General features: G+C 51.0%; 1 protein-coding gene across 4 annotated transcripts in view; it reads left to right on the forward strand.

The window, feature by feature from the left end:
* Positions 1-54: 54 nt before the first annotated feature.
* Positions 55-23,348, forward strand: part of LRSAM1 (leucine rich repeat and sterile alpha motif containing 1) — a 39,108-nt gene continuing 15,814 nt past the window's right edge. For 2 of the 4 annotated variants that reach the window (XM_047069821.1, XM_047069813.1), the window contains exons 1-16: positions 55-147; positions 530-688; positions 1,951-2,055; positions 2,473-2,529; positions 3,312-3,356; positions 4,383-4,460; positions 5,823-5,891; positions 7,580-7,664; positions 8,669-8,790; positions 11,801-11,891; positions 15,057-15,187; positions 18,628-18,657; positions 19,101-19,223; positions 19,509-19,648; positions 20,570-20,614; positions 22,554-22,624. In XM_047069821.1, coding sequence (XP_046925777.1) covers positions 1,984-2,055; positions 2,473-2,529; positions 3,312-3,356; positions 4,383-4,460; positions 5,823-5,891; positions 7,580-7,664; positions 8,669-8,790; positions 11,801-11,891; positions 15,057-15,187; positions 18,628-18,657; positions 19,101-19,223; positions 19,509-19,648; positions 20,570-20,614; positions 22,554-22,624 — 1,159 coding nt within the window. In that variant the 5' untranslated portion in view covers positions 55-147; positions 530-688; positions 1,951-1,983. Of the gene's footprint in view, positions 148-529; positions 689-1,950; positions 2,056-2,472; positions 2,530-3,311; positions 3,357-4,382; positions 4,461-5,822; positions 5,892-7,579; positions 7,665-8,668; positions 8,791-11,800; positions 11,892-15,056; positions 15,188-18,627; positions 18,658-19,100; positions 19,224-19,508; positions 19,649-20,569; positions 20,615-22,553; positions 22,625-23,348 lie in introns of those variants that run through there. The other 2 variants (XM_047069831.1, XM_047069838.1) reach the window with 2 other exon arrangements.

Consider the following 23,348-nt stretch of genomic DNA (forward strand, 5'->3'; position numbering starts at 1 on the left):
CTGACTGCGCCGGATATAGGTCGGAAAGCACGAGTCTCGCGAGAACCGCTAAGCTCCGCCCAGCCTCCCAGCGACGTCCTTGCCGCCATGTTGCTTATGGGCAGTTTCCTGAGGCTGAGCTGACGGGCTGGAGAACCCTACTCCGCGGTGAGTTGTGGCTAAGGGTTCGGAAGGAGGGGTTCGGGAGGTTCCCCTGGGGGAGGCAACAAGAGAGGGCTGCTCTCGGGCCCCGCTGTTCTCTATTCTCCCTAATGGTGAGGGTCACCCTGTGGTTCCTGTCGCCCAGTTGCAAAGCCCCGCCCCTCCCCTAAGGTGTCCGCATCCCCATTCCTAGACCCTAAGGTCATGGGGACCCCGAGCCCACTTTTAGCTCCCTCGTGATGTGTGCATTTTGGTTATCAAAACAACTTGATTCGAGTCTAAATCTCACCCAACTCTTAATTCGAAGATTATACGGTTTTCAGAGTCTGACTTCGTCATCCTGGTCTGAATGACTTTCTGAGATTCAGAGTTTTGTTTTGGTCCCAAGCTCCTGCGTTTGGAGGATACCAGACTCCCGCTCCGCCCGGGCCCGGTGCCCAGTGCTCTTGAGACCCGGCGTCCATGACCAAGCCTTACGAGTGACCTGCCCACCTTCAGGTCCACCCGAGGGAACGAGCACTGGGGACTTGTGCACCCACAAAGCCAGGTGGGGCTCTCCCCACTCCAGCCTGGGGAGGATGGGTGTGGTTCTTCCCACTGGGCTGGACGTCCGGGTAAGGAATGGATGAGAGGTGGACATCGAGGAGCAGGTTGGGAAGAGCTGATCTTATGGGAGGGATGGAGAGGGGATGGCCACTGTGGGGCAGGTCGGGGGAGGGCTGAATTTTGGGGAGAGGTGAGAGAGGATTAGTCCTTGGGGAGCAGGGTAAGGGTAAGAGCTTGTCATCAAGGAGGGCTGGGGGAGGGCTGTGTTTAGATTATCCCCATCACTGCTGGCAAGCGGGTGACAAGAGGGGCCTGAGCCAGCTCTGCAGGTTGGCCGGCTCCCCGGACTGCCCACGCCCCTGTGGGCGGAGACCTGTGATCTCCGCCCTTCCCCTTGAGGACTGGGTGTGTTTCTTCTTCAACTGCATCTTCTCCCTAGTTCCTTAAGCTGTGGTAGGCGCTGAATCAACGTTTGTGAGATGTATAGTGCTATGTGGCTGACATTTATTGAACACTGGTAATGTGCTACGGGTTTCACATACATGAAAGCACTGAATCCTCACAGAACCTGGTATTGGTAACATTATTAGTAGTAACAACATTGTTCCTGGCTCATTGATGTCCCTTATCAAGCACTGATATTTGCAGATACAGGGCAGGCAGTAAGCACCTAGCTTCTGAGTTCAGGACAACGTACCTAGTGTGTGCCAAGGTAGTGTGAGCATGAAGGAGTTGGGACCTGATAACCTCACAGTATCGGGACTCCAAAGAGCAGAATTCCAGACTGGTTTCTCTACAATCCAGGCGGTATAACCAGATCACTGAGCTCACGTGCCAGTTTCATTACCTTAACCTGGGCTGTGGTGAGACGCTCATGGAGTAAATAGCCATGAGGGTGGTAAGGTGTCTGAGGATTGCTTTTGGGTTGTTATTTTACTAAGAGATCTCTTTGCCTATCGTGTGGTTGAAATCCCCAAGGTCATGGCTGGCCGATGCCTTGCGTGCTTGGTTTGCCACTCTTACAGTGTTTCAGGAACTAGAAGTGATTCATCAGTCCCATCTGCTAGGAGTTCTCAAAGAGCATCCTTAGAAAGACCTATTGTGCCGGGCTCACGGCACAGATTGATGGTCAAGATGGACATAGCCCCTGCCCTCAAGGATCATACGGTCCAGCAGATCAGCTACGTGTTCTGCGTTCCTGTGGCTGCCTGTCCTGGATGTGTCACAAATTCCCCAGGCCCTAATTTCTCTCCTGTGCCCTAGAGTCGTGAAGATTACTCCGGGGGGAAAGGAAGAATGCCTCTCTTCTTCCGGAAGCGGAAACCCAGTGAAGAGGCTCGGAAACGCCTGGAGTATCAGATGTGTCTGGTGAGGGAAACTGGGTTTCCTCTGAGTCCATTTCTACCTCTGCCCTCATGAAACAGGGTTCTACACTATCCTCAAACAAGCCGTGCACTCCCTCCCTCCTGCCTGCCTCCCCAACCCCCAGAGGAAATCTCTGACTCAAAGCAGACCCACAAGGCCGCCTGTCAGGTGCTCAGGAGTGCCTTGTGCTTCCCTCCCAAGACTGATCCCTGTTGTCATTCCGTGTTCGTTCACTCCTCCCTGCTGGACCTCAAGCCCCATTAAAGCAGGGATCATTGGCGCACCTGCAAAATGGACTAGGTGAACCAGATGGTGTCCGTGGTCTCTTATAGGTCCTTAATCCTGTGTTTCTTTGCCTGGTCTGTCCACCCTGCAAGGGTGTTTTGTTTGAACACTTTCTATCATTCTTTTCACCCTCAGGCAAAAGAAGCTGGGGCAGATGACATTCTTGACATCTCTAAATGTGAGCTCTCAGAGGTAAACTGGGGGTAGTGTTCCGGCTATGAATTTGATCCGTCCTTTTTTTCTTGGATCACATGTCCCTGAGAGAGACAGATGTGGACTGGGGCTTTTAAAAGGCCAGAAGCATTAATCAAGAGAAGTTTCCTTAGATTCTGCTTTTGTTCAGAATAATTAAGATGATTGTTGGCCTCAACATAGTCTTCCTAGAATCAAGGAGTCTAAAAGATGTACCCACAGGGGTGCCTGGGTGGCTCAGTCAATTGAGTGTCTGACTCTTGATTTCGGCTCAGGTCATGATCCCAGGGTCATGGGATCGAGCCCTATGTCGGGCTCAGTGCTAAGCACGGAGCGTGCTTAAGATTCTCTCTCTCCCTCTCCCTCTGCTCTTCGCTACTTGCGTGTGCTCTCTCTGAAGAAAAATTTTTTTAATCAAAAAAAGAAAATGTACACACAGATTTCCAGGGAACTGGGAGATTCTGGGGTTCCCCAGCCTCTCCAGCTGGTGCCCAGCACCAGAGATCTTTCTTTTGCCCAAATAGAGCTCATGATGGAGATGGTGTGTGGGCTAGGGCCGGGCAGGGCAGTCTCCTGCCAGCTGAATATAAGGGACGGCTGACCATGTCCCCAGCGGCATTCCTCACCAGCGTGCCCCACCACCCTCCCGGCTTAGTGCTGCCCTCCATGGGAGGACTTTGCACTTGATCACCTCCTGCCCCATCCCCCCCTCACATGTGTGCTCCTCAGAAAACAAAAACTGGCTGGAGGGGAGGCACTGACTCTTCTTTCTCCCATCTTAGATTCCATTTGGGGCTTTTGCAACATGCAAAGTTCTACAGAAAAAGGTGAGCTGAATCCTCATTTTCAGAGACTCGTTCATGCATGTTTGCTGGTTTCAAATCGGGTGGGATTTTTAGGAGCTGCCTTCTTGGCACAGGCACCTCCATTCTCCCTGATTCTCTCCCTTTCAGCCTGATGCAGGTGTTTGCACAGTTAGAAGAGCAGGCTTTGGGGTCAGATGGTCCTGGGTCACATCCTGGCTTTGCCCCTCTCATGAGTTGGGCAACTTCCACCAACTCTTACATCTGTTTCTTCATCTGTGAAATGAAGACACTCCCAGCTCTACTCTCGAAACAGTATTGTGAGAATTGAGTGGCAGGTAGGGAGGTGGGCAGGTAGAAAGGCAAGTGCACTGGGCATGATGCCTGCCACAGTAAACACTGGGTGACCTCATTGTTAATCGTAATGAAAACTATACTCATTTCATGCTGGTCACCCAGAAGAAATTAAGAATGGAATGAATGATTTTCAGAAAGGCATCACAACTTTGCATGTAGACAGCTAAGAGTATTCTAAACGAAGGGAGGTAAAAAAAAGTGTTCCATACCAACACAGGAGTGAGCTCCTTGACACTGGACATTTCTGTGCAAGGGTCGGTGCCAAATAGAAAAAACAACAGATGACACGAATTGAGCCCCGGACCCCAGGCCAGTCTTGGGCTTAGTGCTTTTTGTCTGTTAGTTTCTTAATCATATGCCAGCCCTTGGAGGCAGCTACTTTATTATTCTGTTTCCTACATGAAGATGCTGACGCCAAGGAAGGTTCAGATCAAGGAAGGACAGCTGCACAGGGACCCTCCTCAGGGTGGAAGGTAGAATGAGGCCTCTGAGATCCCCTTCACCCTCGAAGTTACAGGTTTTCAGGTCATGTGATTCTGCATTTGCAGGTTCCGTGATTCTGAAGCACATCCCCCGTCGCAGCGTCCGGGAGAGCAGAGGCAGGCGGGTTCTGCCGTACCTCCCGCGCCGAGCTGGCTGCCCCTGCTCGCTGCTCATCCTCAGGCTAACGCGCCACAAATCTTTTCCAAACAGGTGTTGATTGTCCACACGAATCACCTCACTTACCTGCTCCCTAAATCTTGCAGCCTCCTGAGTCTCGCAACCATCAAGGTACAGGGGCCCTTGTCCCCCGTGTCACGGGCTCGGCCTGGTGCTCCAGGTGGCAGCCAAGCTCCCTTTATTATAGGTTATGCAGGCCTAACTTAACAGGCAGGCTCGGGTGGGATCAGCACAACTTATTGGGCACCTTCTACGCACTGTGCATGGGGTGGGGTTACAAAGATAACCAGCCCTGCCTTTGGGGAGCCTGCTGAACGGGTAGAAAGGCAAACTGTAAACTCAGAGCAGGTGAACTCACAGAGGGCTTGGAAACTGATGAACCCAAAAGAGAAGGCCCCGGAGGGGCTCCAGGCATCATGTGGTCAGTGTGTGAAAGCCCTGTGTCTAGGCTGACCCCCTCCTAACTGTCAGCCTCTCCAGAACAGGGACTGGGATGTATTCACATGCGATGTGACCTATGGCCTCAGGATTATTTCACACGAACGTGAGCTATGACAGTGGGGACACACAATAAGAAGAGAAGATGGCAGCATCAGGCATCAAAGTGTTTTTCGTGGTTATTTCTGGTTTATAGGAGTTGGGGTAGTTTTTACTTCTCTTTGTTATTCTGGCCCAACATTCATGATTTTTGTCGTAAAACAAGTAACATTTTAGATGTATTTCAGATGTATATTTAATACGTATGTTTCTATTTCATACATATGTGTATGAAACATATGTACCTACTCCAGTGTGTTGCCTGTGCTTTGTTTGCTCATTTTCATTGTTAAAAAAATTAACAAGTACAGTTAAAGAAAAGGAGGAAAAATGTATATAATTCCACACTCCAGAGAACCGCTATCAATATTTTATTGCATATTTGGTAGTCTTTTTCTACATAAATAATATAATTATACCGTGGGGAGTTTTCCTTTGTAACGTGAATACTTACGCATACTGTTCTATAGCATACTGTTTTCGCTCAACAGTTAAAAATGAACATCTGATGGGGCGCCTAGGTGGCTCAGTCGGTTGAACGACCGACTTCAGCTCAGGTCATGATCTCAAGGTTTGGGAGTTCGAGCCCCGCGTCAGGCTCTGTACTGACAGCTCGGAGCCTGAAGCCCGCTTCAGATTCTGTGTCTCCCTCTCTCTCTGCCCCTCCCCCACTCATGCTCTGTCTCTCTCTGTCTCAGAAATAAACATTAAAAAAAATTTTTTTTAATGAATTTCTGATGAAAGAGATGGTATAATATTTTGGAAACGGAGCAGAGATGGAATACACTATCCTTTAGTTGGAGAGGAAGAGTTGGAGCCTTCTGTTCCGACACCAGAGGCAAGAAGAGACCCCTGGCATCTTCGCGCTCCAGAGCCCGAAGTCTGCGGGCTTTGTCTGTTGGTGACTGAGGGCTTAAGCTTGTCTTCCCTCTGCAGGTTCTGGATCTTCACGATAATCAGCTGTCCGCTCTTCCTGACGATATAGGGCAGCTGACCGCCCTCCAGGTATGGCTGCAGGACGCACAGAACCCGCCTCTGATGGCCTAAGAGAAAAGTTGCAGTCGAACAAGCCTGGAGAGTTCTCCTTGTGCTCAGGCCCGGGGCTGCCCTTGGTGCTAGCTGCCTCTGCCCCTTTCCCGTGAGGAACCTCGGACGCCCTGGCCTTGGCAGTCCGAAATGTGGGAGTCTCTATACCATACTTTTGGCATGTGCTTTTGGGATTTCCTCTAAGCCCCCACGACTTACAGGAAATGATGGATCCGGCGCTCTGCCTCAGCCTCTCACTGTGGTCCTGGTCAGTCGTAGCCCACTGCAAGCTAAGCATTTCCCTCGTGTCATCTCTGATATGTTTCCTCACAGCCTTGCTGCGAGGCAGGTGCTGGTATTAGCCCCACTTTACAGGGAAAGAAGCGGCTTTCCTCCACGCTGAGATTAAAACCCATTCTCTTCACTGAGCCCCTTCAGACCCTGTATGACGGGCCCACCTGCTTTCCAGCCTCCTCTCCTGTCCCCGTCGCTCCCGGCAGGCAGCTCCTGAACCCCTCCTGGCCTCTCACCCCACTGTGGCAGGGCCTGTCCACGCAGACCTCTCCTCTTCCGTCGGCCTGAGCGACTCATCATCTCTCAGCCCACGTGTCCCTGAGAAGCCTCCCCGACCTCCCTGTCAAAGTAGATCTACCTTATCGGCCTCGGTCCTACACTGGCTGACTTCCCTGGGAGCATAAGGACAGTCCATAGTTACTAATCAAGTGTTTGCTGACTTGACCGAGTCACAGTCCTCTGAGGGCAGCACCCCAGCTAGCGCACTGCCTCCAACATGGAGGAGACCAGGAAATGAAGTGAGTGAGCAACCCCTGGGTGATGCCGTTGCATTTTCCGGAGGAGAAAGCTGAGGTCACTTGCCCAACGGCACACAGAGAACACATGGTGGGGAAGTAGTGATTGGCACCCCTTAGAAAGCCACGGTGAATACCTGGGTGGAGGATCTTTGGGGACTTTTTTTAAACGTGTACATTCTTATAGAATCGGTGCATCCTTGCCTTGTAACTTGCCGATACCTGACAATAACCCAGAGCCATCCTTTGGTTCATCAAATATTTATCTGCCACGTTATCTGTAACGGCTGCTTTGCTTTCCATTGCGTCAATGTTTAATGAGTCCGTAGCCTGTCACCCTGTTGGCCTGGCTCGCCCCGCAGTGCCGCATCCGGGAGGGAGCGTGGCCTGCTGGATCCAACAAGCCTGTGTTCTGGGCAGGCCACCTCCAGCTGCTAGCCTTGAGGCCCCGGGCAGATCCTGCTGCCTTTACACATCTCAGCTTCGTTCCCCCAACACTCGGAGAACTAGAGCCTTGTCACTGCTGCCTCCCCCAGATCCCCAAACCCGCTAGTCCCTTTCTTCCTCCTTGCTTGATCACGGGTCCATTGTTGGGCATTCTGTGGCCTGCATAAGGGACGGAACCTCAGCAAGCAGCGGCTCAAGGTCTGGCTTTGCTCTCTCCGGCACGTGACTTCATCAGTGTGAGCCTCAGTTTTCTCATCTCTCAAAGGGGATCCTGACAGTTTATGCTTTCCTCATGAGGCTGTCAGGAGGAGATAAAGGTGTGTGTGGTGCCCAGGTGATGCCCGGCCTAAAGCAGGGGTAGACACTACTATTCGTGTGTGGGTTCTCATGTCATTTGTCCCTATTTCTTAGGTATTGAACGTAGAAAGGAATCAACTGACATATCTGCCACGTTCCATTGGGAACCTGATCCAGCTCCAGACCCTCAACGTGAAAGGTAGGGGCCAGGAAGCCCTGTCTGTGTGATTCCCAGTCAGCTCTAGGCTGTCTCGGCCCGGCATCCACAGAGCACTCCTCCTGGGAACCACTGAGCATGAGGGCAGCCAGTCCTGGGGCGTCCCTTTAAGCTGGACTGACCCTTGTTGTCCCTAGAGGTAACTAGAGGTGGGGCATCTGCAGAGCTCCTGTGACCCTTCAGGGCCAGGGCCTTACAGCAAGGAGGGCAGACCGTCTCGCCAGCCAGGCTCCCAGGACCTGGGCACTCGTATTTGTAATAACGAGGAGCGGTAGGAGTGGCGGCCTGGTGGGGGAGAGCATCCAGGAGCCGCAGTAACGCTTCTGACAGGGCCCGACGCACAGGGAAGACTGCTTTCACAGTCAGCGGTGCGGCGAGCCTCGCGAGTCCCTGACAGGGAGGTGTGCTCCCCAACCAAGGCTGAGAGCAGCGACTTGCTCAAGACCACCCCGTGTGTTAGCAACAGAGCCCAGAGTCACATGCACCGTGCTTCCTCCCGTGCCCTTGGCTCCTCATGTCCTCTGGTGGTCCTTAAGCACTTTCTGCACAAAACACCTCAGTTTACCCATTTTGTAACATACGAATGATATAATGACGCCGTGTTTATTGATCACTTACTATGGGGTGGGCACTGTGCTGAGGGCTGCATATGCATAGTTGCATTGAACCCTTTGATGTCCCTCGAGGCCAGATAGCATTATTATCCCCATTTTACAGATGAGAAAACTGGCCCAAGGAAGTACAGTCCGTTTTCCAAAGGCGCTCAGCTAGTAAGTGGCAGAGTAAGAACTTGAACCCAGGTCACCGAAACTCGACCATGCTGCTCTTCCTCACAGAGCCTCAGGTCTCGGGACCCGGCACGTGCCCCGGGCTCAGAGTGAGGCACCCACTTCCCCTCAAGTCCTGGCAGGACTCGTGTCAGGCAGGAAGCTGGTGAAGGGGCTTTGGGGGGGGGGGGTCGAGCTGTGCCGTTGGGGTCTCTGCAGATAACAAGCTGAGGGAGCTTCCTGACACCGTGGGGGAACTTCGAAGCCTACGTACCCTTGACATCAGTGAGAACGAGATTCAGAGGCTGCCACAGCTGCTGGCGCACGTTCGAACCCTGGAAGTAAGTGGGGAGCCGCTCTCGCCTGGGGTCCTCTCTGGCCTGCCCACCTTCCCCTTCCCACGTTCCCGAATGCCTGCCCTGGTCAGGGTGTGCTGGGCTCACAGGGATCTCCGGGCACGTCTCTAGGAGCTCGCAGAGAGACCGATGTCGAACAGTTGTAATTAGGTGACTTCTGCTGCCATGACGGAGGCAGGAGAGCACGCTCCTAGAGTGAAGACCCGAGGCTGAATCCTGCGGGAGGTCTGCTTGTGAGCACTTTGTGGTGTTCGAGCCAGACCTTGTGAGAGGATTGGCTCTGGAGAAATAGACACGGAAAAGGGAGCACTGAGGTGCAGGGAACAGTACCAAGAACGCGGGAAGTGGAGAGCACAGGGCGTGTTGAGGGGAGAGGAGGGATCTGATGTGGTTGGAAGCTGCTGTGTCTGGAGGGTCCAGGTCTCGAAGAGCCCAGAGTGCTGTGACGGGAGAGCGGCCTTGCCTGGAGGTGTAGAAAGTAGATTTCATCAGAGCAGGGGTCAGGGGGCAGAGGGCAAGCTCTTCCTAGGTCACCATATTAGTTTGCTGGGGCGGTCATAACAAAGTACCACAGGCTGGGTGTCTTGAACAAGACGTTTATTTTCTCACGGCTCTGGAGGCTGGAAGTCCAAGATCACGGCGTGGACAGGGGTGGTTGCTTCTGAGGCCTCTCTCCTTGGCTTGTAGACAGTCATCTTCTCCGTGTGTCCTCACATCACCTTCCCTCTCTATGTGGCTGTGTCCAAATTTCCTCTTTTTATAAGTACACCAGTCATATCAGATTAGGACCCAGCCTGGTGACTTCATGTTGAACTTGATTACTTCTTTAAAGACCTTCTATCCAAATGTATCGACATCCGAGGTACGGGGGAGTAGGACTTCAACATACGTGTTTTCAGGGGGCACACAATCCAGGCCCTAACAGACACTGACACAAGGCAGCTCATGCAGGGAAGGTGGGCTCTTACAGTCGCAATGACCAGACAGCCTATGTTTATCTGGTGCTTACTAAAGCTGGGTGCTTAACCTGCATCAGTTCCCTGAATCCTCATGAAAATCCTGTGAGGCAAATACTACTGTGCCCTTTTGCCGATGAAAAAACTGAGGCATGGACGGTTTAAGGAGCTTGCCCAAGTCCACACAGCTAGTGATAGCAGAGACAGGATTGAGAGCCAGGCAGTCTGAATTGAGGGCCCGTGCTCTTCACCTCTGTGCAACTCAACCTTCTGGAACAGGGACTTATCCATCCATATGACACACAGTCTGGCCAACATCCCAGAATCCTCTGATGAGCCATCAGTGAATTACCTCTCAGATCAGACTGCTGAGCATTGGCCTCTATATCAGAAATGGGCAGGTGAACATGTAGACAGCAAAGGGAGGTGGCTAACGCCAGAGGCTGGTCCCTCCTGCCGTGACAGCTTGCCTGAGAAGGGACAGGGTGGTCAGCTCCTCTCCCCGGGCCAGCTGGAGAGACAGGCCGAGACATGGTTATTCTCTGTGCTGTCCAATAGAACTTTCTGCAGTTCTGATGGAAATGTTCAATGACTGTGCGGCCTAAATCGGTAGCCACATGTGGCTTTCAAGCACTGGAAGTGTGGCTAGTATGACCAAGGAGGTATGTATTTACTTGTACTGAGTTTTAATTAGTTTACATTTTAATAAACTAAGTCATACATGCTTGGTGGCCACCGCATTGGAGCATACAGCTCACAGCGGCACAGATTCTGAAGCCGTTGTAGAGGGAGTGCAGGGAGTGAAGCATTTCACATCCAGTCTTTACAGAAAGCTTTTGACCTTCTTGGTGGCACCTTGGGCAAACCCTTTTTCAGGATGAGATAGTAAGCGGCCCTTCTAGGTTAAAGCCAAGGTCTTTCTCGCACGTTGTCTCATATTGCCCATCAGACAGCCTGTTGGCTGGGTGACGTGCCTGTTTACCTCTGAGGGGGCCGTGCCTCAGAGACATCAATTGCCCTGTTCGAGGGTGCACATCCAGAACAGGACGAGCTGGAGTCTAACACCAGGGCCGAGGGGCTGAGCGCAGCTAATGGAAACACCGTAAACTGTGTCCCATGTGGCTGGTGCAACCGAGGGACCGAGCTTTAAATTCTCTTTCATTTTACTCAGTTAAAAAGTAAGCTTATGTGGCCAGGCATGGCTCATGGCCACCAAACTGGGTGGCATGGCCCCAGCGGCCACCACACTTTACTGTTGGTAACCAATATTACCCATGTGGGTTAGTTTTCTTTAGACTTTGCCCCCCCAAACCGGCAGTCAGGTGCTCTGCTCCAGAGCAAGCTCCCCACTGCAGTGTGTGTTCCTGGGCACAAGGGCTGTGCTGGCCAGGGTTGGAGGCAACCGAGCTGCTTTTCCCACTCAGCAATGTCCTGTCTGGCCTGGCAGGCCTGTCTGGCCTGTCCTGTCTGGCCTGGCAGGCCTGTCTGTCCCAGGCACGGAAGGTACAGGCTCCTGACCCGGCCGGACCTTAGGTAACTCATGCATGCACTGGGCACTCCGCGCTTGGCCCACAGTTGGGATCCAGGAGGCCTCTGCGAGATCCAGGAGGCCTCCTCGAAGAAGTGAGAGGGTAGCAGGAGGAGGGCTTGGATAAGCAAACAAACAAATGGAAAACCTCACGGTTTTGAGTGTGATATATATTCCTCCAAATTGTTTTTGTAAATACACTAACGCGAGAGAATTTTTTTTTTTTTTAACAAATACGGAATCTTATTTTCTGTGTATTCTATACAAATACAGTTTCTTTTTTGTCCACTTAACTTATGTTTTTATACAAAAACATTAATCACATGCTGACTGCACACCAGGCTCTGTTTTAGATGCTGGGGGCACAGCAGGAACAAGACAGGTGAGCTGCCCCTGCCGTGGGCAGAGGAGACCGTAAACACACACATTCATAACTAAATCAGGTGCTTTGCGGTTGTGTTGACCAGCGAAGTGGACAACACGTATAAAGAGGTTCCCCTTGTGTCTGCAGACTCTGAGCCTCGACGCCTCGTCCATGGTTTACCCCCCACAGGAGGTGTGCAGTGCTGGGACCCAGGCCATTCAGCAGTTCCTCTGCAAAGGTAAAACCAGGCAGGCAGCCTGCCTCCTTCACTCAGTGAGTAAGCATGGTCCCAGAAACTGCCCTGTGCCAGCCCGGGCTCGGGGGAATAGCAGAGACCCAGGAGGCCACCGTCTCTGCCTGCTTGGAGCTCTTCAGATCTGGCAGGAGAAACAGGCAGAACAGATGGTCACACTAGGAAATGTAATTACCGGTTAGGCTACGTCCTCAGGGAAGGTCCTAGAAAGTGGCTCAGCTGAAACCTGAGGGTGATTAACACTTAGGAAGGAGAGAAGGCTGCTGCTGGCAGGAGAGGCCCCTCGAAGGGCCTAGAGGCATGGGGGCAGTGGGAAGCATGCCACAGGGGAAGCCGAGTGGCTGGGTGCCGACACAAAGAAAAATGGGGTAAAGCCGAAGAGGCCATCTGGGCCTCGTATCAAGTAGGAGAAGGCTTTGATCAGTTTGCTTTTTACAAAGTTCACTCCAGCTGCAGGGAGGAGAAGGGAGTGGAGAAAGCAAGCGTGGAAGCCAGGGACAAGCTGGAGGTCATGGGGTCAACCAGGACAAAGGCCACAGCGGACTGGACTTGGAGGAGTGGCAGTGCAGTGAAAACCCAGGGCCACCGCTGATCCAGGTGCCCCGAGGGTGGGAGCGGTATATCCAGCACCTCCTGCCCGGTTGATATTCTTAATTAGGGGCTCCTGTCACCTGGGGAACTTCTAGAACACGGCTAAGACACACACATGCGGTCAGCTGTGGGTGACGAAGGTGCCGTTGCAAAGCCACCAGAAAAGAAAGCAAAGGTTTTTTTCAGTTAATGACTCTGGATCAATTGGATATCCATGTGGGAAAAAAGAACCTTAATTTCTTCCTTCAATAGGAGACAGGCAGCATCGACCATGGAAGGCTGATAAATTAGATTTCAGTAACATCAAAAAGGCACCACTTATGGAAAGAAAGGGCAAGCCATAAAGTTGGGAAGCCACTTACAAACATTCATTAGGCTGTGCGTGAAGACTTTGCGCTCTTTTCTGCGTGTATGTGATATTTCAGTTAAAAAAAAAAAAAGAAAAAGTTTCACACCACACAACAGCTACTCAGGCCCCACATCTACCAGAGTAGTGTTTGAGCAACAGGTGATTCTCATGTGCACCCTGGCTAGTGGCTGAGCTACACCATGTTCTTTTCTTTCTTTCTTCCTTCAAGCATAATTAACACAGCCTTACGTTAGCTTCAGGTGTACGATCTGCTGGCCTAATTCTCTACGGGACTCAGTGCTCATCCCGATAAGGGTGCTCTTAATCCCCTCCACCTGTTTCACCCATCTCCCCACCCAAACCCTTTATTTTCCTTAAAAAGATTTTTAAATTATGCCATTTGTAGGTGTACAAAAGGCAAGGAATAAAGCAGTGAACATATGTATACCCACCACACAGCTTAAGAAATGATCCTTTTAAACAGTGTAGTACGTATACATTATTACATAAAGTTTTTGGGTTTGCTCTTTTAAAAATATTTTTTAAAAACCCACAAAAGGTATCATGCTGTTGTGATTCTGCTCTTTTCACTCAAGAATCGGTCTTGGACCTCTTCCTGCCTGATAATGGATGGATCTGCCTTTTTTTTTTTAATGTTTATTTTTGAGAGTGCGCGCGCGCGGGAGGGGCAGAGACAGAGGGGGACAGAAGACCTGAAGCGGGCTCTGCACTGACAGCAGAAAGCCCAACACAGGGCTCAAACTCACAAACCATGAGATCATGACCTGAGCTGAAGTCAGATACCTAAACGACTGAGCCACCCAGGTGCCCCCCACCTTTTTTGTAAACGTTTATTTGATTTTTAAGAGCGAAAGAGCACAAGCAGGGGGAATCCCAAGCAGGTTCTGTACCAATAGCAGTGAGCCTGACATCAGGACTCGAACTCACGAACCGCGAGTTCATGACCTGAGGCGAAATCTGACGCTTAACCGACTGAGTCACCCAGGTGCCCCGGATCTGGCTTGTTTTAAAGAATGTATAGTATTTCACGTGGTGGAGCCCCACAGATTATGTAGCCTTTCCGTGCTGGTGAGCATGAGGTGGTTTCCAGTCTCCCAGTGTCACGAACATTTTAACCCACCCCTCTGTGGCACCGTGGGAGTACTCCTCCAGGGCAGGCAGAGTGGGACTGGCAGGCAAAGGGGCAAGCGCTGTGTGCTCCGCCAGCTTACATTCCCGTGAGAAGACCCTTTTTCCTTCCCACAAGTGACCCTCGGTGTCATTTCCACCAGCTTTGTCAGTTTGTTTATTCTGACAGATAAACAAGAAAGTCACGTTCTTGGTTATTTGAATATTGTTTCATGTATTTACTAGCCATTTTTAGTGTTTCTTTTCCCATTTATATTTGAAAAAGACAACCTTGGCCATATTAAAATCTAAAAGGTCTTTACCCCCAAAGGATCCTGTCATTAAAAAGACAGGTTACCGGGGCGCCTGGGTGGCTCAGTCAGTTAAGTGGCCGATTTCGGCTCAGGTCACGATCTCACAGTCCGTGAGTTCGAGCCCCGTGTCGGGCTCTGTGCTGACCGCTCAGAGCCTGGAGCCTGTTTCGGATTCTGTGTCTCCCTCTCTCTCTGACCCTCCCCCGTTCATGCTCTGTCTCTGTCTCAAAAATAAATAAACGTTAAAAAATTAAAAAAAAAAAAAAAAAAAGACTGGTTACCATCCGGAAGAAGATTGCTGCAATATATATTATAGGCCCAAGGTTATTAGCTACAATATGTAAAGAGCATAAATCGGTAAGAATGAGGCAAACAAACAAAACAATAAGGCAAACAGTCCACCCAAAAATGGGTAACGGGTATGAGCCCTGTCAAATTACACAGGAGAAAAATACACAGGGCCACAGAAGGCAAACGTCTTCCCAGGGTCTCACACACAGCCTTCTCCACTAATCTCACGCTTTCTCATCGCCCCATTCTCACGTGGATGGTAAAGAGGCAGCTGGCGAGCCTATTTATTCCCTCAGCTGCCGCTTACCGAGTGCTTGACGTTAGGAAGGGCGAGCAAGATGGAGGGCCCAGTCCGGTCCGGGGCAGGGGAGCCGTGGACCAGGCAGGCGGGACAGGATGCTGGGGAGGAAGGTGGGGGCTGACGGAGGGGACGACTCTGTCCCCTCCCTCCTGGTCAGCTTGTGCCATCTCTTGCAGAGTCAGGGCTGGAATACTACCCTCCTTCTCAGTACTTGCTGCCAGTCCTGGAGCAAGATGGGGCTGACGCTTCCTGGGACAGCCCCGACGGCCCCACAGACAGATTCTCCAGGGAGGAGGCAGAATGGCAGGTAAGGTGTGCTTGCCTGCTGACGTGCTGTGGAGGGGAGGCCCTGGGCACTGGGGGGATGTTCAGGGCTGCAGGCCCTGGATTCCTCCATCGAACTAGAATTCACCTCCACTCAGACCAGCGTGCTTAGATGCTTTCAGGAGGTCTTCTACGCCGCATCACCCACCACTGCCCCAAACAGGTTCCTCTCTGTTTCCCGAACTCCCCAGGACCTCTGAACTTGCAGTTCACCCCGTCTGGAATTCTCTCCACTCACCTCTCGCTAACTCCATCTCATCCTTCAGTTCTGTCTAGACCCCACATCCTCTGAGAAGTCTCCCCCTCCCCCCACACCAGCCCAGGTCAGGTCTCCTGCCATGTGGTCTCAGTGCCCACACGTCTCCTTGGGAGCACCTCTACAGCTCTAAGTGAAGACTCATGTGGGAGATGGTTTAACGGCTGTCTCCCCTGCTGGATGAAGCTTTGTGAGAGTCGGGGGTCATGTCTGGATTGTTCGTTGTTGTCTCTCAGCGCTTCCTGCCTCGGTGCCCCTTGCTGTATGGGAAGCCTGTCCTGCTCTCCGTCTGAGGAGAAGCACGTGTGTCAGCACGGCAATAGGCTGGCCCTCCCTGGTCCCTGGGGGTGACCTACGTTGGGACCAGCGTGGAGGAGGAAGCTTGGCCAGGGTTTACCACTTCAGCCAGGCATCACCTGACACTGGAACCAGACAGAGACCGCCTCTGGCCCCATCTGTGTTCCCACAGAGGGCTCAGAGCCCGGGGCGTCTGATGGCAGGCAGAGGAGGAACCAACTGCCTCAGGTTTGGCTTCTTATCTTCCAGTGACTTGTTATTAATCTCCGGTTCCCTGGTGACACCCTTCCCTGTCATACAGAGCCCACTGTGAATGCCTCGTGCTTTTGTCTGTCTGCTGGCAGCTCAATGAGAATTAGAGAGGGGGAGATTTCTACCTAGGGAAATTGTCAGTTTTTCCTCTCAAAATATTTGTAACGAACATTTTTGATGCAGGATTAGCAGACAATATATTAAAGAACTCTTCCAAAGCAGTAAAGTGAAGCAGAAAACCATCCCAAGAGAAGAAAAGTGGGCCAGAGATATAGCAACAGGTACTATACAGAATAAAACAGTACAGATGAGGGGCATCCAGCTGGCTCAGTCAGCAGAGCATGTGACCCTTGATCTCAAGGTCATGAGTTCAAGCCCCCCAGAGTTGGGCACAGAGCTTACTTAAAAAGAAGAAAGACTGTGTAGATAGATGATCAGTAAATACGAAAAAATGCCCGATTTTCCTAGTAATCAGAGACCAGTAAATTAAAATACCGTTTCACCCTCAGATTGGCACAGATGTTACTTTGATAATTTCCTGGCCACAGTGTGGGGAAACCATGGCCTCATAAATTGCTCTTGGGAATGGAAACTGATATTCCCACTGTGGAAGATAACCTGATAATATAGGTCAAATAGCTCGTGATCCGGCAGCCCCACTCCTCAGTATGTATCCCCAGAGAGACCCTTGTGTAAAGAGACATTTACAAGAATGTTCATTGCAGCCTTATTTGCAGTAGTAAAATATTGGAAGCCCCCTAAATGTCTATCGGTGGGTAAAGGCTGAGCCACCTGTGTCCCATCCATACCATGAGCTAAATCTGTGCAGGCTCAGATCATAGGACACGTGGGTAAGTGAAAAGGACAAGTTGCAGAACATGATGGATATAGACTTCCCTTTTCATGCTTAGGAGGTTCAAATACAGATCAGTAATAGCCATTAAAGGCGGGGTGCAATTTTATGACAGAGGGACATGAGGGAATTTTGGGGAGTGATGGGATTGTTCTAGATCTTGACTACAGTGATGGTTACATGACTACATTGCTCAAGATGCCTAAAACTGCATACTAAAAAGAATGACCTTTATAGTATGTGAGTTATGCCTTCATCAAAACATGTATTTATATATGAGCACACAGACAAATGTTCTATATTTTCCAAAGGCACAAATTCTGTGTAAGTAGATTCGTGGACTTGGGTCTGATAATGGTAGTTACATGGCAGGGGGCAGGAGGGAACCCGGATCAGGCTGGGGAATGGTCAGGGAATGCTTAAATGCTGTGTTTTAGTTTTTTATAAGGAAAATATATTCCAATAATAGCTGTATAATTTTTTATAAAGTTTTTAATGTTTATTTTTGAGAGCAAGTGCTTTTATGCCCACCCACCAGTGAGCAGGGGAGGGGCAGAGAGACAGAGAGACTGAGGATACAAAGCAGGCTCTAATGCTGACAGCAGAGAACCCGATGTGGGGCTCAAACTCCTAAACCGTGATATTATACCTGAGCTGAAGTTGGAACACTTAACTGACTGAGCCACCCAGGTGCCTGCCCTGTGTGTATTTATTTTTGAGAGAGAGATTTGGATGCAGGGCTCGAACTCCTGAGCCACAAGATCATGACCTTGTGGCTTAACCAAAGCCAAAGTCAGATGCTTAACTGACTGAGCCACCCAGATGCCCAGATACTATCTGTATAATTAAAAATTAATTTAAAAATCTTTATTCCTACCTCAGCATGGGACAAATCTGATTTCCTTATAGTGTGTTACTTTTACGGCTCTGATAGAGACTGATCCTGGCCTCCAAGCTGGATAACTAAGTACAAGGCCACTTAAAAAATCTGTGTGTGTGTGTGTGTGTGTGTGTGTGTTCTTTCAGTACAAGAGTAGTTCATGCTCCTTGTTACAAGTCTGAACAATACAGACATACGTAAACCACATGAATGTCACCCCTTCTCCTGAGGTCATCATCACAAACTGCCTTCCATCTCAAAACTCAGAGTTGAATTTTGTTGCCGCTCTGACCTGAACAGAATCCTGCTGCACACAGTGAAACATGGCAGACTTCTTTCTGGGTAGCTCCCCACGTTCGCCCCCTTATTTGACAATTGTGTGGTCCATTGCACGGATGTACCATGACTTACTGAAGTAACCACCTGTTGGGCATCTGAGTTATTGCCAATGTTTCACTCTTTAGAACAGTTCCACAAGGGGGTGCCTGGGTGGCTCAGTTGGTTAAGTGTCCGGCTTCGGCCCAGGTCATGACGGTTCGTGTGTTTGAAACCCACATCAGGCTTGCTGCTATGAACGTGGAGCCTGCTTTGGATCCTCTGTACTCCTCTCTCTCTCTGCCCCTCCCCCAGAACTGTCCTGAAGAGCTTCCCACGGTGTGCCGAACCGGGTGGTTCTCAGCCCTGGTGTCCACTAGAACCATCTGGGACCCTTTGTCAGACTACCCTACCCTCTCATCCCCACCCGCCCCACCATTCTGATGCAGCGCCTCGGGGGGCTCCCAAGAGTCTGAATGGGGTCTCGCTGCCTGGCAATTCTGGCCATGTGCTGGGGAACCCCACTGCTGTCTACCTCCTCTTCACCACTGTCTTTTTTTTCCTCCCCAGAATAGGTTCTCAGACTATGAGAAGAGGAAGGTAAGAAAATTTTCCTTTTCTCCTCGGTCACTTTTGTTTTTATCAAAGATCTCAATTATTAGGAAAGATTGGAGGAAGCAAGTTCTTCCTGCCTGTAAATTAGAGGGTAAACTAAAGTTTTCCTCTTAGACACGTGGCCTCACCACATGCTTACCCAGCCTCAGTGGGTGACCAGGGATCTCGCCTTCACAGATGAGAAGCTTGAGGCTCAGAGACCCCTGACTCTAAACCACTAGTCTCTGCCAGGGACCAGCCTGTTTTATTACAGTTGGGCCCTGGGCAGGCAGGTGGGGGGGGGGAGGGCGGCAGGAAGGGGAGTTATTACTCAGCTTTAAGACTTAACAGCTTTCACAGTTCAGAGGTGAAGGGTAGATTCCCCCTGCTCCCATGTGCAAATGTCCACGGAGCCTAGCCAACCATCACCGGGATCTACATTCTTGCAGGAACAGAAGATGCTGGAGAAACTCGAGTTTGAACGGCGCCTGGAACTCGGGCAGCGAGAACATGCCCAGCTCCTTCAGCAGAGCAGCAATCAGAAGGACGAGATCCTTCAGACGGTCAAGGAGGTCCGTGAGCGGCCACGTGGGGTCAGGCTTGCCTGTGCACCCCCTACCAGGGGGGCCCTCTGCTGTGGGGAGGCGGTGGCGGTAAGCTCCCTCGCTGGATCTTCCCGGACCCGGGGGCCCTTACAGTTCACCTAACCCAGCTTCCTTGTGTGTACAGACACCCCGAGGCCTAGCAAGGGGAAGACCTGGTCCGAGATCAAACAGGAAGGCCGGGCAGGGCAGGGATGAGAAACCTGTGCAGGGATCCTTGGTGTTAGCTCAGGATGGCCACCTGTCCCGCTGCAGGAGCAGTCCCGGCTGGAGCAGGGCCTAAGTGAGCATCAGCGCTACCTGGATGCAGAGCGTCAGCGGCTGCAGGAGCAGCTGAAGCAAACGGAGCAGAACATCGCCAACCGGATCCAGAAACTCCTGCAGGAGAATCAGAGGTCAGGCCCCCAGTTCGCAAACCCAGAGACCTTCCCCCACTGTGGTACCCTTTGAAGAGCCCAGGGTAGGGGTCCATTTCTCCCCTGTAGCCTTCATTCCTGCCCCAAGGTTTTCGTTGTTCAGGTCCAATCTTGGTGCTACAATTTGCACCAACCCAAAGAGAAAAGCATCTAATCTGGGCATGACCTGGTCTGTGTTTTGTCGTGGGACCCACGCCCCCCAGGTTTCCCATCTATAAAATGAGTGGGTTTAATAGGAGAGTTGAGGTCACATCCTGCTCCAATATTTCGGGTTCCAAGTAACATGTTGCCTTGAGGTCAGCCTTTCTACCCACAGTGAGATTTGCCTTAACAAATGCTCTCCAAGGTAGGGGCTGCTGGGAGCAGGTCTTGGTGGGGCTTGGGGGAGATGTAGCCAGATAGAGCTGTCAAGAAGCCTGAGAGAGTCCAGTTGGGGTCCCTTGTGGAAAGCCTCCTGAAACAGGTGTGCCACATCCCCTGTTGCTCCCAGGCTTCTGTTTGCTTTTTCCTTACGGGGCCATCACACAGCAGTCACGTGGGGCCCGAGTGAGCCTGCCGCGTGCCGCACAGCACGCTCTCCTTTCCGGGGTGTCCCGGGAAGCTACCATTTGTTGGATGCTGCTCATGTGCCAAGCACTTTGTGCATGTTCTCTTAGTCACTCTTTACGAATACTCCATGAAGCCTTCTTATTATGATCCCCTTTTACAGATGAGGAACTGGGGCTTGGCGGGGCTGAGGAACTGGCCCAAGGGCACAGAGCCCCAAGTTCCGGGGCTGAGGGGCCTGGGCCAGTTACTAAGCCCGCTCTGCACAGCCAGTGCAGCGAAGGGGAGAACGGTTCTGTTGCAAACAGGCCTGCAGGTGACTACTGCAGGGAGCCTTTATGGTTGTCTCCGCAGGCAGAAGAAAAGTTCTGAGATCTTGAAGTCTCTGGAAAATGAAAGGTTAGTGTTTCACTCTAGCCCTTTCTTGGCGTTGCCTTGTGGTGGAGGCAGTGGTCTGGGGAGATAACGTCTTGTGATTCTCAAGGATTATGCCAGAAAGTTTTCCTAAAGCTGTAAGGAGATTCACCTCCTTAGGGAATATTGGGTTAAAAATAAATCACTGCCTGCAAGTTGAACACACATGTACGTTCCTGAGAAAAATTGAGACACAAATAAAAATATGTGTAATGTCCAACTATATTGCTAGTATAAAAAAAATTAGAGGGGCACCTGTGTGGCTCAGTTGGTTGAACGTCCGACTTCAGCTCTGGTCATGATCTCATGGTTTGTGACACTGAGCCCGAGTTGGGCTCTGTGCTGACAGCTAAGAGCCTGGAGCCAGCTTCGGATTCTGTGTCTCCTCTCTCTGCTCCTCCCTTGCTCACGCTCTCTCTCAAAAATAAACATTAAAAAATTTTAAATTAGAGAAAAATCCATTTCTTATTAAGGGAAACACAATCCATTATGGAGTAGAAAACCGGGAGCTATAGTTAACTAAGGCGGAACAGTGTACAATTTCTTCATGACGTGGCACGTTCTGTGCTCAGAAAGCAAAAGGACCCACCCTGAGTGGTTTACCAGAAATTAGAGGTGGTGATCTTTGGGTTTTTTCCTTCGTGTTTTCCCCATTTGTTGAGATGCACAGCTTCAGTAATTAGGAAAGATGGTAGCTGAGAGGAACGAGCCCCCCATTCTTCTTTCCCCATACCCTCTGTCTTGCCTTCTTGCCCCCCTCCCCGCCAGGATTAACTGGAATCCCCCCTGGTTCCCTGGAATCCCAAAATAGCAACATGGACTTAGCTGCCGTCCTTGTGTCTGCCTTTTAGGCCCCTGGCTGCTTGGGAAGAATTCCCACAGGGAGTTCCCGTGGGGTTGCAGGGTAGCCCCTTCACCTGCCCACTGCAGCTTGACCCGGCTGGTCAAGGCCAAGCTGGGTTGTGGCTGACTGGTTTATTTGGCCTGTGCTTACCAAGTGCCCTCTCTGCGTTGGGCCCTGTGGGCTCTGCTGTGGGTCCAGCAGCACCAGATGTGGCCTTCCCTTGAGCAGCCTGTGGTCCTGGGCAAGAGGCCAAGGTGATTACATGCTTCTTCCAACAAAATGCGACCCAACAGAGACTTTAGAAGATGTTCCCTCCAGGCCACCATTCCTAGTTTACTCTGGGGGAACGATGTACACACATGCAACGTGCATGTACGTCCATACTTTTTCATTTCCGTTTACTAGATCATGGATGGATTTCAATGCCAAAAGCCTTATTTGTAATAGCTGTAGAATATTCTGCAATATGATTAAATCCTAATTTAATTAGTCCTCTGTGGACATTTAAGTTTCCAGTTTTTCATAATTATAAGCAGTCTTAGAGTGAGCATCTCCTAAATATCCCCCTATGCATTTATGTGAATATTTTTGTAGGAAATATTCAAAGGACTTCTTGGTAGGTCTTGCCAGATTACCTTCCAGAAGATATTTTGCCAGTTTATACTCCTCTCAGCAGGACATGAACGTGCCCTTTTTACCACCTTCGCTGCTGCTGCTGGTGGGTGGTCCTCAGTTTTCCTAATCTCCCAATCTGGTAGGTGAAAAGATCTTTAGTTATCAGGTATCTCTTTCCATATGTTTATTGGTCCCCTGCATTTAAGCATCTGTGAAGTGGCCGTCCGTGTCCTTTGCCCACTTTTCTAAGGGAATGTTGAGCTTTTTATGCAAGATACTCCGTGTACAAGGCTGGAGGTAACTGGGTTCCCTGGAAGTGCGAGATGCCAGCAGGAGCATGCCTATGCTGGCACATCGAAGAGGACTTCCCGGAGAAGGTGGCGTTCATCTGCTGGGATTCCCCGTTGAAAACATTACATCTGCTGAACAAAAATGGATGGAGTTTGTTTGTTTGTTTGTTTCTAGGATAAGGATGGAACAGTTGATGTCCATCACTCAGGAGGAGACCGAGAACCTGCGGAGGCGTGAGATTGCCTGTGAGTCTCGGGTGGGAGGTACGGGGTCCTGGGAGCAGGGCTTGTCTGACTGGGGGCAGAGGGTGGACTGCCTTCTCTCTGTACGTACGGCAGGCGCTGAGTGTGTGTCCTTGAGGGAGGCTGCAAAGTCCAGACATGGAGCGTGGGCCCTGGTGTCAGGCCGACGCAGGAACAAGCCTGTGACCTCAGGGGACTACTGGTCCCTAACTGTTCTGAACCTCTGTGTTCTTCCCTTTAACTGGGGAGGATGACTGTTACCGCCCCCTAGTGTCCTTCTGAAGGTCAGATGAGCTAATACCTGTCACTAAGTGAACATCCCACTGAAGCTGTAGGGTTTCTGTTGTCAAGAGCTGTGGTCGGCCCCACTTGGGCTCCTGGGAGCTGCCCGTCCTGCCATTCCCAGGAGGTGGTCCTGGGGCACCACACTGCCCATACTTAATGAGGGGGGCCTTCCGGTCTGATCCTGAGAGCTCAGAGGATCAAGCCACGTGCCAAGGAAGGCCAGGAGTCAGTTCCTCCTTTTTTAAAATGACTCTCTTTGGACGGCGCCATCCTCCCGAGCCTGGATACTAGAGCAGAATGCTGCACACAGGCCCCACGCCGGGTGCTGTCCACACACCACCTCCCCTCACTACCTCCTGATGGGGTGTCCTTAACGTCCCTGTTGTAAATTATCCACCACTTAGAAAAAAGAAAACTTGTGTTTGCATCTCCAGAAGATATT

The sequence above is a fragment of the Lynx rufus genome, unplaced genomic scaffold (genome assembly GCF_022079265.1).
Source record: "Lynx rufus isolate CCGP_SWC_20201006 ecotype Redwood Valley unplaced genomic scaffold, mLynRuf1.p SCAF_10, whole genome shotgun sequence".
Lineage (NCBI taxonomy): Eukaryota > Metazoa > Chordata > Mammalia > Carnivora > Felidae > Lynx > Lynx rufus.